The sequence below is a fragment of the Anneissia japonica genome, unplaced genomic scaffold (assembly GCF_011630105.1).
Source record: "Anneissia japonica isolate Jap-2015-1 unplaced genomic scaffold, ASM1163010v1 scaffold287598_len761594_cov195, whole genome shotgun sequence".
Classification (NCBI taxonomy): domain Eukaryota; kingdom Metazoa; phylum Echinodermata; class Crinoidea; order Comatulida; family Comatulidae; genus Anneissia; species Anneissia japonica.
This window is the reverse complement of record NW_022705477.1, coordinates 455,722-468,922: the sequence shown is the minus strand read 5'-3', so window position 1 is coordinate 468,922 and position 13,201 is coordinate 455,722. Positions and strand designations below refer to the sequence as shown.

The 13,201-nt window shown below is 35.8% G+C and overlaps 4 protein-coding genes across 4 annotated transcripts; 1 reads left to right on the top strand and 3 right to left on the bottom strand.

Moving 5' to 3' along the window:
• Positions 1–192: 192 nt before the first annotated feature.
• On the bottom strand, positions 193–10,613 carry LOC117105559 (major egg antigen-like). Its single transcript, XM_033246737.1, has 2 exons — positions 9,344–10,613; positions 193–829 (listed from the first exon to the last, which is right to left on the bottom strand). The coding sequence occupies exon 1, from the start codon at positions 10,429–10,431 to the stop codon at positions 9,424–9,426; it is 1,008 nt and encodes a 335-aa protein (XP_033102628.1). The 5' UTR covers positions 10,432–10,613; the 3' UTR covers positions 193–829; positions 9,344–9,423.
• On the bottom strand, positions 821–2,006 carry LOC117105556 (major egg antigen-like). The gene has a single exon (XM_033246736.1). It carries the CDS (start codon positions 1,918–1,920, stop codon positions 910–912), a length of 1,011 nt encoding a protein of 336 aa, XP_033102627.1. The 5' UTR covers positions 1,921–2,006; the 3' UTR covers positions 821–909.
• On the bottom strand, positions 4,276–6,110 carry LOC117105560 (major egg antigen-like). The gene is made up of 2 exons (XM_033246738.1): positions 4,999–6,110; positions 4,276–4,965 (listed from the first exon to the last, which is right to left on the bottom strand). Exon 1 carries the CDS (start codon positions 6,048–6,050, stop codon positions 5,046–5,048), a length of 1,005 nt encoding a protein of 334 aa, XP_033102629.1. The 5' UTR covers positions 6,051–6,110; the 3' UTR covers positions 4,276–4,965; positions 4,999–5,045.
• Positions 10,614–10,748: 135 nt separating the features above from the next.
• Positions 10,749–13,201, top strand: LOC117105561 (protein FAM162A-like). Its single transcript, XM_033246739.1, has 3 exons — positions 10,749–11,168; positions 11,786–11,894; positions 12,441–13,201. The coding sequence occupies exons 1-3, from the start codon at positions 10,886–10,888 to the stop codon at positions 12,622–12,624; spliced, it is 576 nt and encodes a 191-aa protein (XP_033102630.1). The 5' UTR covers positions 10,749–10,885; the 3' UTR covers positions 12,625–13,201.

Genomic DNA, 13,201 nt, shown 5'->3' with positions numbered 1-13,201 from the left:
CTCATTCAAGGCCTACACACCGTCACTTACAAGCACATTGTAGACAGGCCATATGTACAGGTAGGCCTACTACAATACCCACAATACCCAGATACATTACACTTTTCACTCTTTTCAATCCACTTCTACATCCGATCAGCAATTAATCTGCTATCGAAAATCCACAAAACACCAAAAAGCATAAAATCGGTTTCAACATTTTAATAAAAACATAAATTCTTAAATAGAATAGTGATGTTGACATTTGATATTTTATATTATAATGTAACATTAGCTAAATATGATAAAACAATTAAGCACTTTGTAAATCTCTTAAACGGATTTTACATCTTTTGATATAAATTCACTGAGATGACTTTCAATTGCTATTAATCAAATATAAAATTAAACAATAAATAATATAGTAACATTAACGTGCATTATTCTATTTATATAAATATTAATATCAATAATAATAATAATAATAAAACATCATAATTAGAAACATATGAAAAAATGAATTAAATTAACGTAATCATTAAACTTACAAGAACGTATCAACATCGCTTTACATTTAGGCTTAGCAACAGAAAAATCTAGACAACTAGGCCTACAATATTTTCATAATACAAATTTAAGTTTAATTCGTTTTGTGCCAAACTATATTGGGTTAAACTAATGACACGTTATATGTACATATAAAAAGAGAAGTACATGAAATTATGACAAAATGTTACAAGATTAACTTAACATGACATTATTAAAGTATTTATTTAGCATTTCGCAACCAGCTAAACAGTAAAAGGGCCTATAGCCTACGAATGGCAGACCAACATTGAATTCAGAACAGGAAAAATACTTGTCAAGTCAACTTTGTTTTATATTATCTTACGCTACCTTAAATAGTTTATATTGCAAAATGTTAATAATTTAATTACTTTCTTCCTCCTGCGCATGGTTTGTAGCTTTGTCGTCTATCGACATCTCTTGAGCGGTCTCATCTTCTTTTACAACACTCTCTGTTTCCAAGGTCACAGCATTGTTTGCTTTTGGGGCGTTGATAACCAATACGCCATCGTCTCGTATGTTTGATCTCAATTGGCCGACATCTACGTCGGACGGTAAGCTAAACCATTTGGTGACTTCTTCGTGCAAGAAGTGTCCCTCGCCTTCATCAACTTTCTTTGCGTGGATCTTCAATTTGTGATCATCTACGCTGATATTTACGTGTTCCGGTTTAAATTGTTCCATTGGCAATTCGACATGAAATCCATTATCTGTTTTTGAATGACCAATGATGGCAGAAGTGTCGTTTGCCTCTTCATGTTCCATAATCACACCCGTGGAAATCGGCGTAGTAGAGTCTTCCTTTTCAATCTCCACCTCTTGTTGGTTGGTATTGTCCATCTGTTCATCCTTCTGAGAAGAGCCAGCTCCTCCATTGATGATCGAGTCGTTATCCTGCTTTGGTACTGTCTTAAATGGTGCATTGATATGTAGAGCACCTTCTCGGGACAGACTAGACGTCAATTTATCAGCGTCAATATTTTCAGGCAGGCTGTACCATTTGAAAACCTCAGAAGAAATACCATGCTTGTCTTTTGATTTAGCATGAATTTTCAGACGATCGCTATCCAAAGATACGTCGATTTCTTCTGGTTTGAAGTCCTTAAGATCCAACTCAACATGGAAGTTGGCCTCTCTTTGTCGACAAGTCGCGCTTGTCTTTGGGCTGGTTTTCTGTCGTTTTGAGCTAGTCTTCAGATCGTTTACATCAAATGGATCTATCAGAAAATATGTTGGCTCTGGCCTGCGTCCAGCATTTCCAAAGATGAATGGACCATCACCTAAGCCCGTTGTCCACGGATCAAATGCCGGTTCCCGTCGTCGACGATACACCGGTTGATGGACGAAAAAACTTGGTGAAGATAAGCTAAACATTTTAAAATAACTTTTTCTTTTCGGTAGTACTTCGTTGAATGTGTTCGTACACGTCTCTGTTCGTTTGAATGACTGATGTAGAATTGCATTTGATAAATCTTATATAGGCACTGCTTTTGTCAAGAACGCTCTTCGGGAACCATTACGAACTATCGAGAATATTCTTATAGAGGGCGCCAAATGACGAGGAATCTATTTTTGGAACATTACATTATTTTCTAAAAATACAAAATAAAGGGATTGCGAAGTCAATGATATTGAGGGCGCCATACTACAATTTTGTTTGGAGACCCACTGGTTAAAAAAAGTTTTTCGTCGTGGATTAGGGTCATCAGAAGCGCACCCGCCATGGCTAAATGACTTTTCTCGATTATATTATGTTGTTTCCAATACAGGAAAAAATTATTGATACCAATAAATTATATGAATTTATTATTAATGTTTGCATCACATTCTTTTTAATGACCAAAACCACCATGTGCTTGTTTTTATATTGGCCGGTGTCATGTACATTTTTTTTTTTTTTTTTTTTTTTTTACAATTTTAAATTTTAGTTATTATGGTTGCTTTCGAAAATTTTATTTTTAGAGATATAAATATAAACTAACAATATTTATAAAATGTTGGGTGTTGGAGTTGGCTAACTGCGTTGCAGGTTACCAACTTCTAATTCTGGGCATCTAGATGCCATATTTCAAAATTGTTCACATCAGGCCCATCACGGGTAGGTATGAATTTAATATCCCAACTAACGCTAAATGTTGTGTCTGCCTCTTGAGAGGGAGGGGTAGCGGCTCAACAATTGCCGGTTGCTATTTTCAAGCATCTAGAGAAGTGCAATATTTTCAAAATTTTCTCACCTCAGCCCCAACCATGACGGGGTCAATTCATCGGCCAGCAGTGGTGGTACCATTGTGGAGAGAAACAAAGGAATGTTTCTGATTTGCACAGCTCAGGCCAATGCTCCTCTAAATAAGACAGGTTGTTGTTTTTTTAATTCGTAGGCATATTGAAACAGGTATATAGTACTATCGTTTTGGGTAGACTTAATATTTCAACAATTAATGATTTTGTCAATTGGTAAAGAGAAATTTGACCGTAATTATTATGCTTGTATACAAAACTATATAGGCCTATTGATTTGTTGTGTTATTAATTGTGAGTAAATAATATTGTTGGACGAACGAGATTGTTGAGGACAGTTGATGGCACGGTACATTTATGAGCTTTACATGTTATTTATGTACAATACAACCCCTCCTTTGAATCCCCTATTAAAGAGACACCTCCCCCAACCCACTCCTATTAAGGGGACACTTTTCTAGCCGTACGGTGCGGGGAATGTATCTTTTAACACACGACCAACCTCTATTCAGGGGACACCTCTACTAAAGGAACATTTTTTCGGACCCGAATGTATCCCCTTGATATGGGTTCATATTTGTGTAAAGTAGGTTAGGTTTATATATTTGGGATTAAGGTTCGTTGAGCCCGTCTTCTGGACATTGTTGCTCACACGAAATCGAAGGGCACCTGTACATGCGTCGTGGGACACATGTGGGACAAGCGCGTATTTCCTGGACCTGTTGTGATTGGTCTGATTGAAGTGCATTGAAGTGTTGGGTTCTAAAAGACAGCACCGTACATACAGTAGAAAGCCCCTACTATAATGGCTCAGTCATATATGCCAGTTTCATGGCCTGAACATGTTTTTGTCTCACCACCTCTTCCTCATTCAAGGCCTACACAACATCACTCTTACACGCACATTGTGGTACAAGCCCATGTACAGGTAGGCCTACTACACAATCCACAATACCCATTGCATCACACAGTATTTAACACTTTTCAATAGACTTCAACATCCGATCAGCATTATTCCGTTATAAAACATCTTAAAAACACACAAAACGCATTAAATCGTTTTCAACATTTTAATAAAACACATAAATTCTTAAAATACAATAACAATGATGTTGACGATTGATATATTATATTAAAGTGTATACATAATACATAGGCCTATAATAAAACAATAAAACAGCGTGTAAATCTCTTTAACGGATTTTACATCTGGAGCAAATTAATACTTTTACTAAGAAGAAGGCTTTTTAGTATACAATTATAATGCTACAGTATATTAATAATATTAATACATTAATATTAACGTGCATTATTTTACTTATTTGTCATAAACATAATAATAGGAAACATATGAAAAAATGAAGAACATTAAACAAAATCACAAGGCAAAGCAAACGTATTCAACATTACTGTAAGATAGATTTACCAATTGTATAAAAATGATAACATCAAACTGTTACGGTACTGGTACGTCTAAAGAACTACATTATATCCACTACGTGTACGTAGTTAAATTATACACGTTACACCTCTAATAGATGCCATTATGACAAAATCTAACAAGCTTATTAACGTAACATGATATTATTAAAGTATTTTTATACCATTTTGCAACCAATAATATAGTACTGTATATAAAAGCATTTAAGCAAGCATATGAAATAAGAAGTTTAATTCGCCCTCCTGTGCATGCCACCACGGGGGTAGTTAAACTGCAGTGCACCCTCTCAATTCGAGACCCCTCTGACACCCAGCTCTCTAATTCGAGACAAATTGTTCAAACAACCACATAACAAACTTCAATTTACTAAACTAAGCTAACCCTCTAAGCAGAGACCAAACCCTGAGACCACCTAAAATTTTCAGGCACTAAAGCTGGTCTCTAATTGGAGGGCGAACTGTAATGACACGTACAAGTAATACCGTAATTGTTTAAACTACTAGTAGGCTGCCATTATGAAATATGTAATAAGCTTATTAACATAAGATGGCATTTTATGCAACCAATAAATACAATAGTATATTAAAACATTTAAGAAGAATGTAAAAAATATAATAATATATTAATTCCCCAAATGAGAACAACAATAAACAAGGCAAAATGCCATAGCTAAAAGCAACAAAGGTTTTATACAAATGGCAGACCAAAACATTCATTGAATTCAGAACAGGAAAAAATACTTGTCAATATAAAAAATGATACAAAGTGTTGTTTTATATTATCTTAAGCTTAACTAAATAGTTTATAATGCAATCATAATTTAATTACTTTCTTCCTCCTGCGCATGGTCAGTAACACTGTCGTCTATTGACATATCTTGCGCCGTCGCATCTTCTTTTACAACACTCTCTGTTTCCAAAGTTACAGCATTGTTTGCCTTTGGGACGTTGATAACCAATACGCCATCGTCTCGTATGTTTGATCTCAATTGGCCGACATCTACGTCGGACGGTAAGCTAAACCATTTGGTGACTTCTTCGTGCATGAAGTGTCCCTCGCCTTCATCAACTTTCTTTGCGTGGATCTTCAATTTGTGATCATCTACGCTAACATTTACGTGTTCCGGTTTAAATTGTTCCATTGGCAATTCGACATGAAATCCATTATCTTTTTCTGAATGACCAATGATGGCAGAAGTGTCGTTTGCCTCCTCCTGTTCCATAATCATACCCGTAGAAATCGGCTGAGTAAAGTCTTCTTTTTCAATCTCCGTTTGTTGGTTGGTTTTGTCCATCTGTTCATCCTTCTGAGAAGAGCCAACTCCTCCATTGGCGATCGAGTCTTTATCCTGCTTTACTACCTTAAATGGTGCATTGATATGTAGAGCACATTCTCGAGACAGACTAGACGTTAATTTATCAGTGTCAATATTTTCAGGCAAGCTGTACCACTTGAAAACCTCAGAAGAAATACCATGCTTGTCTTTTGATTTAGCATGAATTTTCAGACGATCGTTATCCAAAGATACGTCGATTTCTTCTGGTTTGAAGTCTTTAAGATCAAACTCAACATGGAAGTTGGCTTCTCTTTGTCGACAAGTCGCGCTTGTCTTTGGGCTGGTCTTCTGTCGTTTTGAGCTAGTCTTCAGATCGTTTACATCAAATGGATCTATCAGAAAATATGTTGGCTCTGGCCTGCGTCCAGCATTTCCAAAGATAAAAGGCCCATCACCTAAGCACGATGTCCACGGATCAAATGCCGGTTCCCGTCGTCGACGATACACCGGTTGATGGACGAAAAAACTTGGTGAAGATAAGCTAAACATTTTCAAATAACTTTTCTTTTCGGTAGTACTTCGTTGAATGTGTTCGTACACGTCTCTGTTCGTTTGAATGACTGATGTAGAATTGCATTTGCTAAATCTTATATAGACACTGCTTTTGTCAAGAACGCTCTTCGGGAACCATTACGAACCATCGAGAATATTCTTATAGAGGGCGCCAAATGCCGAGGAATCTATTTTTGGAACATTACATTATTTTCTAAAAAATACAAAATAAACGGATTACGAAGTCAATGATATTGAGGGCGCCATACTACAATTTTGTTTGGAGACCCACTGGTTAAAAAAAGTCTTTCGTCGTAAATTAGGGTCACCGGAAGCGCACCCGCCATGGCCAAATCACTTTTCTCGATTATATTATGTTGTTTCCAATACAGTAAACAATTATTGATACCAGTAAATTATATGAATTTATTAATAATGTCTGCATCACATTCTTTTTCATGTTATATATTTTTGTAAACAACCATGTGTTTGTTTTTGTATTGGCCGGCTATATTACATTTCGTTTTATTTTTTTGACAATCTTAAATTTTAGTAATTATGGTTGCTTTCGAAAATTTGATTTTTAGACGTATAAATATAAACCACAGACCCTATATGTGTATAAACTAACAATATTTATAAAATGTTGGGGGTTGGAGTTGGCCAAATTGACATCACCACACAAAGGTACACGGATCAAGCTCGCTCCGATATGGTAATCAAAATTTAAACCTCTAAAGTGAAGGATTTGCCTATTCATTTTTTTAAGTATGCATGTGATGTGCTGCTTCAGGGGCGGATCTGGGTTAAAATTTAGGGGGGGGGGGGGCAAAATGTTTCCAAAAAAAACCAAAAAAGAAAAAGGGTGGGGGTCCTCTCCCTGGAAAATGTTGATTCCTAGATGACGGAAAATGAGCATTCCCGACTTCTGAAGTGTCTTTTAATGACTTTTCAGTTCTTCAAAATTCAAGATTTTATGCCTCTTGAAAATAAAACGGTCAGGTAAATTTTTCTCATTTTTATTACAGTAAGTAGACCTATTATGTGTGTACCGGTATAGATCTACATACAGAAAATAAAAATGAGTAATTGCATACGTATTCCTTTTTCCGTGAATCGATGAACCCCCCAAGAAAGGGGGGGGGTGGGGTGTCAGGGGTCCTCCCCGGGAAAATTTTGCTTCCTAGATTACGGGAACTGAGCTTTCCTGACTTCCAATTTTCCCATTGTAACAAAAAAAAATTGAGCTCACGGGTCCTGAAAAAAGTAGGTGTCTAGAAATTATTATTTTATTTTATCTTTTTTTTTTTTTTTTTTGCCCAGTGGGGTCAGGAATGTTTCTGATTTACACAGCTCAGGCCAATGCTCCTCTAAATAAGACAGGTTGTTTTTTTTTAATTCGTAGGCATATTGAAACAGGTATATAATACTATCGTGTTGGGTAGACTTAATATTTCAACAATTAATGATTTTGTCAATTGGTAAAGAGAAATTTGAAGGTAATTATTATGCTTGTATACAAAAATATATAGGCCTATTGATTTGTTGTGTTATTAATTGTGAGTAAATAATATTGTTGGACGAACGAGATTGTTGAGGACAGTTGATGGCACGGTACATGTATGAGTCTTACATGTTATTTATGTACAGTACAACCCCTCCTTTGACACCCCAACCCACTCCTATTAAGGGGACACTTTTTTAGCCGTACGGTGCGGGGAATGTATCTTTTAACACACGACCAACCTCTATTCAGGGGACACCTCTACAAAGGGGACATTTTTTCGGACCCGAATGTATCCCCTTGATATGGGTTCATATCTGTGTAAAGTACCGTAGGTTAGGCTTATATATTTGGGATTGAGCCCCGTCCCCTGGACATTGTTGCTCACACGAAATAAATGCGTATCTGTACATGCGTCTTGGGACACATGTGGGACAAGCGCGTATTTTCTGAAGTGGGTTCCAAAAGACAGCACCGTACATACAGTAGAAATCCCCTACTATAATGGCTCAGTCATATATGCCAGTTTCATGGCCTGAACATGTTTTTGTCTCACCACCTCTTCCTCATTCAAGGCCTACACAACATCACTCTTACACACACATTGTGGTACAGGCCCATGTACAGGTAGGTCTACTACACAATCCACAATACCCATTGCATCACACTTATTTAACACTTTTCAATAGACTTCAACATCCGATCAGCATTATTCCGTTATAAAACATCTTAAAAACACACAAAATGCATTAAATCGGTTTCAACATTTTAATAAAACACATAAATTCTTAAAATACAATAACAATGATGTTGACGATTGATATATTATATTAAAGTGTAACATAATAAATAGGCCTATAATAAAACAATAAAACAGCGTGTAAATCTCTTTAACGGATTTTACATCTGGAGCAAATTAATACTTTTACTAAGAAGAAGGCTTTTTAGTATACAATTATAATGCTACAGTATATTAATAATATCAATACATTAATATTAACGTGCATTATTTTACTTATTTGTCATAAACATAATAATAGGAAACATCATATGAAAAAATGAAGAACATTAAACAAAAAACACAAGGCAAAGCAAACGTATTCAACATACATGTCATTACTGTAAGATAGATTTACCAATTGTATAAAAATGATAACATCAAACTGTTACGGTACCGGTACGTCTAAAGAACTACATTATATCCACAATACAAATTGAAGTTTTCCTTTGCCCGTATACGTAGTTAAATTAAAGACACGTTACACCTCTAATAGATGCCATTATGACAAAATCTAACAAGCTTATTAACGTAACATGATATTATTAAAGTATTTATATACCATTTTGCAACCAATAATATAGTACTGTATATAAAAGCATTTAAGCAAGCATATGAAATAAGAAGTTTAATTCGCCCTCCTGTGCATGCCACCACGGGGGTAGTTAAACTACAATGCACCCTCTCAATTCGAGACCCCTCTGACACCGAGCTAATTCGAGACAACTTGTTCAAACAACCACATAACAAACTTCAATTTACTAACACTAAGCTAACTCTCTAAGCAGAGACCAAACCCTGAGACCACCTAAAATTTTCAGGCACTAAAGCTGTCTCGAATTGGAGGGCGAACTGTAATGACACGTACCAGTAATACCGTAATTGTTTAAACTACTAGTAGGCTAGTATGCCATTATGAAATATGTAACAAGCTTATTAACATAAGATGGCATTATTAAAGTATTTATTTAATATTTTATACAACCAATAAATACGAATTCAGAACAGGAAAAATACTTGTCAAGTCAACTTTGTTTTATATTATCTTACGCTACCTTAAATAGTTTATATTGCAAAATGTTAATAATTTAATTACTTTCTTCCTCCTGCGCATGGTTTGTAGCTTTGTCGTCTATCGACATCTCTTGAGCGGTCTCATCTTCTTTTACAACACTCTCTGTTTCCAAGGTCACAGCATTGTTTGCTTTTGGGGCGTTGATAACCAATACGCCATCGTCTCGTATGTTTGATCTCAATTGGCCGACATCTACGTCGGACGGTAAGCTAAACCATTTGGTGACTTCTTCGTGCATGAAGTGTCCCTCGCCTTCGTCAACTTTCTTTGCGTGGATCTTCAATTTGTGATCATCTATGCTGACATTTACGTGTTCCGGTTTAAATTGTTCCATTGGCAATTCGACATGAAATCCATTATCTTTTTCTGAATGACCAATGATGGCAGAAGTGTCGTTTGCCTCCTCCTGTTCTATAGTCACACCCGTAGAAATCGGCTGAGTAGAGTCTTCCTTTTCAATCTCCACCTCTTGTTGATTGGTTTTGTCCATCTGTTCATCCTTCTGAGAAGAGCCAACTCCTCCATTGGCGATCGAGTCTTTATCCTGCTTTACTACCTTAAATGGTGCATTGATATGTAGAGCACCTTCTTGGGACAGACTAGACGTCAATTTATCAGTGTCAATTTTATCAGGCAAGCTGTACCACTTGAAAACCTCAGAAGAAATACCATGCTTGTCTTCTGATTTAGCATGAATTTTCAAACGATCGCTATCTAAAGATACGTCGATTTCTTCTGGTTTGAAGTCCGTAAGATCTAACTCGACATGAAAGTTGTCCCTTTGTCGACAAGTCTCACTCGTCTTTGGGCTGGTCTTCTGTCGTTTTGAGCTAGTCTTCAGATCGTTTACATCAAATGGATCTATCAGAAAATATGTTGGCTCTGGCCTGCGTCCAGCATTCCCAAAGATGAAAGGACCATCACCTAAGCACGATGTCCACGGATCGAATGCCGGCTCCCGTCGTCGACGACGACACACCGGTTGATGAACGAAAAAACTTGGGGAAGATAAGCTAAACATTTTCAAATAGCTTTTACTTTCCGGTAGTACTTCGTTGAATGTGTTCGTACACGTCTCTGTTCGTTTGAATGATTGATGTAGAATTGCATTTGCTAAATCCTATATAGGCACTGTCCTTGTCGAGAACGCTCTTCGTGAAGGAAAAGTCTGAGCCGGGAACGATTACGAACCGTCGAGAATATTCTTATAGAGGGCGCCAAATGTGTTTTGGTCATGTTGGTAGATCTATTTTTGGAACATTACATTAAATTCTATAAATAAACAAATTACACACGCCCCAATGAAAAACTTTGAGGGCGCCGTACTACAAAATTTTGTTCATGATGACATGATGACATTGGTAAGATGGTCCACCGCACGTAGGCAAAAGGGAAGTTTATGCGTATCCTAGTTTTAAATTATATTCTATATCCTATTTAGGAATATTGCTAATGATAGTTAGTATTAATTAAACATGCTCTCCCGTAAAATATCAAGTTTTAGCCGATTAATCCACCGAAATGTCAGCACAGCTCATATTATTCGGCCTGGGCTGCCCGCTTCTGCGATAGTACTTTTTAAACAGCCAGCGATAAACCAAACAAGTCGCCTTAATAACACAACTTCGGAATCAATCTTCGGCCTACACCTAGCAGCCAGAAGATTATGCACTATTACTCGGTCTAACAGTAGTAACACAAATGAAGTGGATAAGGGAATAGGTAGTGCAGCCACCGACAGTAAGAAACCACCAGAAAGTAAGTTTATTATAATATTAATTCTTATTCCTTTTTTATTGCCAAAATTGAGAACATAATAAACAATGACAGTCAACTCAGGGAGCAAGCAGGAACCCAAAAGTAAACTAAATAACTCTAAAAAAAAAGTTAAGGTTTCTTAATCCCAAAGTAACATAACAATAAATATAAATATGTAAATAAACTCATACAATACAAGATTATTTATTTAAAAACATTAAAATTGTAAAAATTCAACGAAACAAAAAAGATACTGTATGCGGAGATGAAAAAGAGAGAACCGTCCGATACGCTGTGCAATGCAACTAAGTGGAGGAGCTATAATATAAGACATGCGATTTGAGAGAGTGCATAAATGTTGGAAAGGAATCAAGGATAAAGGGATTTTTTAAATATTTAATCAAATAAAAATGAATAATTAAAAAGAAGGCTTGTGGACTACTTTCCTACTACTACCCCAAGATGTATATTTACCACTGTATGATTTTGTCTTCATGTCTTTTTTTTTTGGGTGGACTTTGTTTAGCAGAATAGATATTGGCTCATGATTGTACTCAAAGCAATATAAGAAATCAAATTGTATAGAATCCAATTTCAATATGATCAATCTATTTTAGTTTTAGATGGTTTTAATCCAAGAGCAAAGCGACCAAGTAAAATGGATCGTAGGATATTGGTTTTGATGGGAAGGTACAAGTCTGATGAAGAAATCCCAGATTTCGTATCGTAAGTACTGCATATAATACAGTATTTAACTATAATTAAAATATACATTATTTGTGTTATAAGTCACTTGTTCTTGTGTTGTTATTCACAGGTCCTACTTAAAACATTTGAATCTTCAGCTTCAAAACTCTTCTTTAACTAACTTTCTATAAAAACATTAGGAATTCATTTAATTCATACCTCAAAAACCATCTCTGTCTTAGTGGAAAATAAATACAGTACAGGATAATTGGTGGTTCAAATAGAATGTGGGATGGTCTTGAAACAATAACACATTTCTTAAGTTTTTATACAAAAACGAACAGTTAAATGGTATCCAATTTAATGCTTTATCAAATTCCTTGATGACCTCACGGAGTCACCCAAAATATCTTGATGACATTAAAACTCAAGCAATAACACATTCATTGCCACTATCATCATGAATTGTATCTTCTTCTTTGTTCATTATCTCTTTTATTGTATTTTTGTATATCCTTAATTGTATTTCTTTGAATTTTATTATACTTTTCAAATTTTCCAATATATTTATCTTGTATCATTTAGAGACACTGTGATCAACGCCACAAAGAATAAATTCCGAATCGCTGTGAACATTGGTATGGGTGCGTGCACTCTTCTAGGTGCCCTTGTAATGATCTATATTGGACGCAAACGTATGCATGCTGGCGAGAGTATTGTTGGTATGAACTTGGACAGACGTAAAGACTACTACAGTAAAGAAAAATGAAATATAAATATTTCTGTGCCATATTAATATTACAATAATGTTATTATCCTTTACCACAAAATGAGTTGTGTTGCACATTAAATGTCTTGATATAACTAAACATAGGTTGAAACAAATTTTGGCAAGAAGTGAGTTTTCGTATCATCTGTATGCTGTTACTGTGTTGGCTTATGAAAACATGATTGAAATTAAAACATAACATTATAAACAGTATTTCAAGGGAGAGCAGCTTGATGGAACAGACCAGGCGCACAAAACCTTCATGGTTGAGTGCACATAGTAGTTACGCATGGGAAAATTAAACCCGCTTCCCATTGCTGCTCACTTACGTGTTCGCATCATGGAGGAATACTTTTTACCTCAACTTATTCCTCCATGATCTGATATACTGTATTATTGAGCTATAATTTTATGCAAAATGTATTTCCTTCAACACCCACATATGGTTTGTGTGTGGGGGAAGGGGAAGATGGAGGGGGAAGATGTAATAATGTTGTCTGCTAACAGTAGGCACTCATGACAATTCTGCTGAAAAATATTATGGCCCACTTTGTTAGTTAGTATATAGCTATTAAAA

Excerpts from the sequence above, each read along its gene's own strand:
- LOC117105561 (XM_033246739.1), top strand. The coding sequence starts at position 10,886 with ATGCTCTCCCGTAAAATATCAAGTTTTAGCCGATTAATCCACCGAAAT. Across the intron at positions 11,169-11,785 it reads CAGTAAGAAACCACCAGAAA|TTTTAGATGGTTTTAATCCA; the intron begins GTAAGTTTATTA and ends AATCTATTTTAG. Across the intron at positions 11,895-12,440 it reads GAAATCCCAGATTTCGTATC|AGACACTGTGATCAACGCCA; the intron begins GTAAGTACTGCA and ends TGTATCATTTAG.
- LOC117105560 (XM_033246738.1), bottom strand. The coding sequence starts at position 6,050 with ATGTTTAGCTTATCTTCACCAAGTTTTTTCGTCCATCAACCGGTGTAT.
- LOC117105556 (XM_033246736.1), bottom strand. The coding sequence starts at position 1,920 with ATGTTTAGCTTATCTTCACCAAGTTTTTTCGTCCATCAACCGGTGTAT.
- LOC117105559 (XM_033246737.1), bottom strand. The coding sequence starts at position 10,431 with ATGTTTAGCTTATCTTCCCCAAGTTTTTTCGTTCATCAACCGGTGTGT.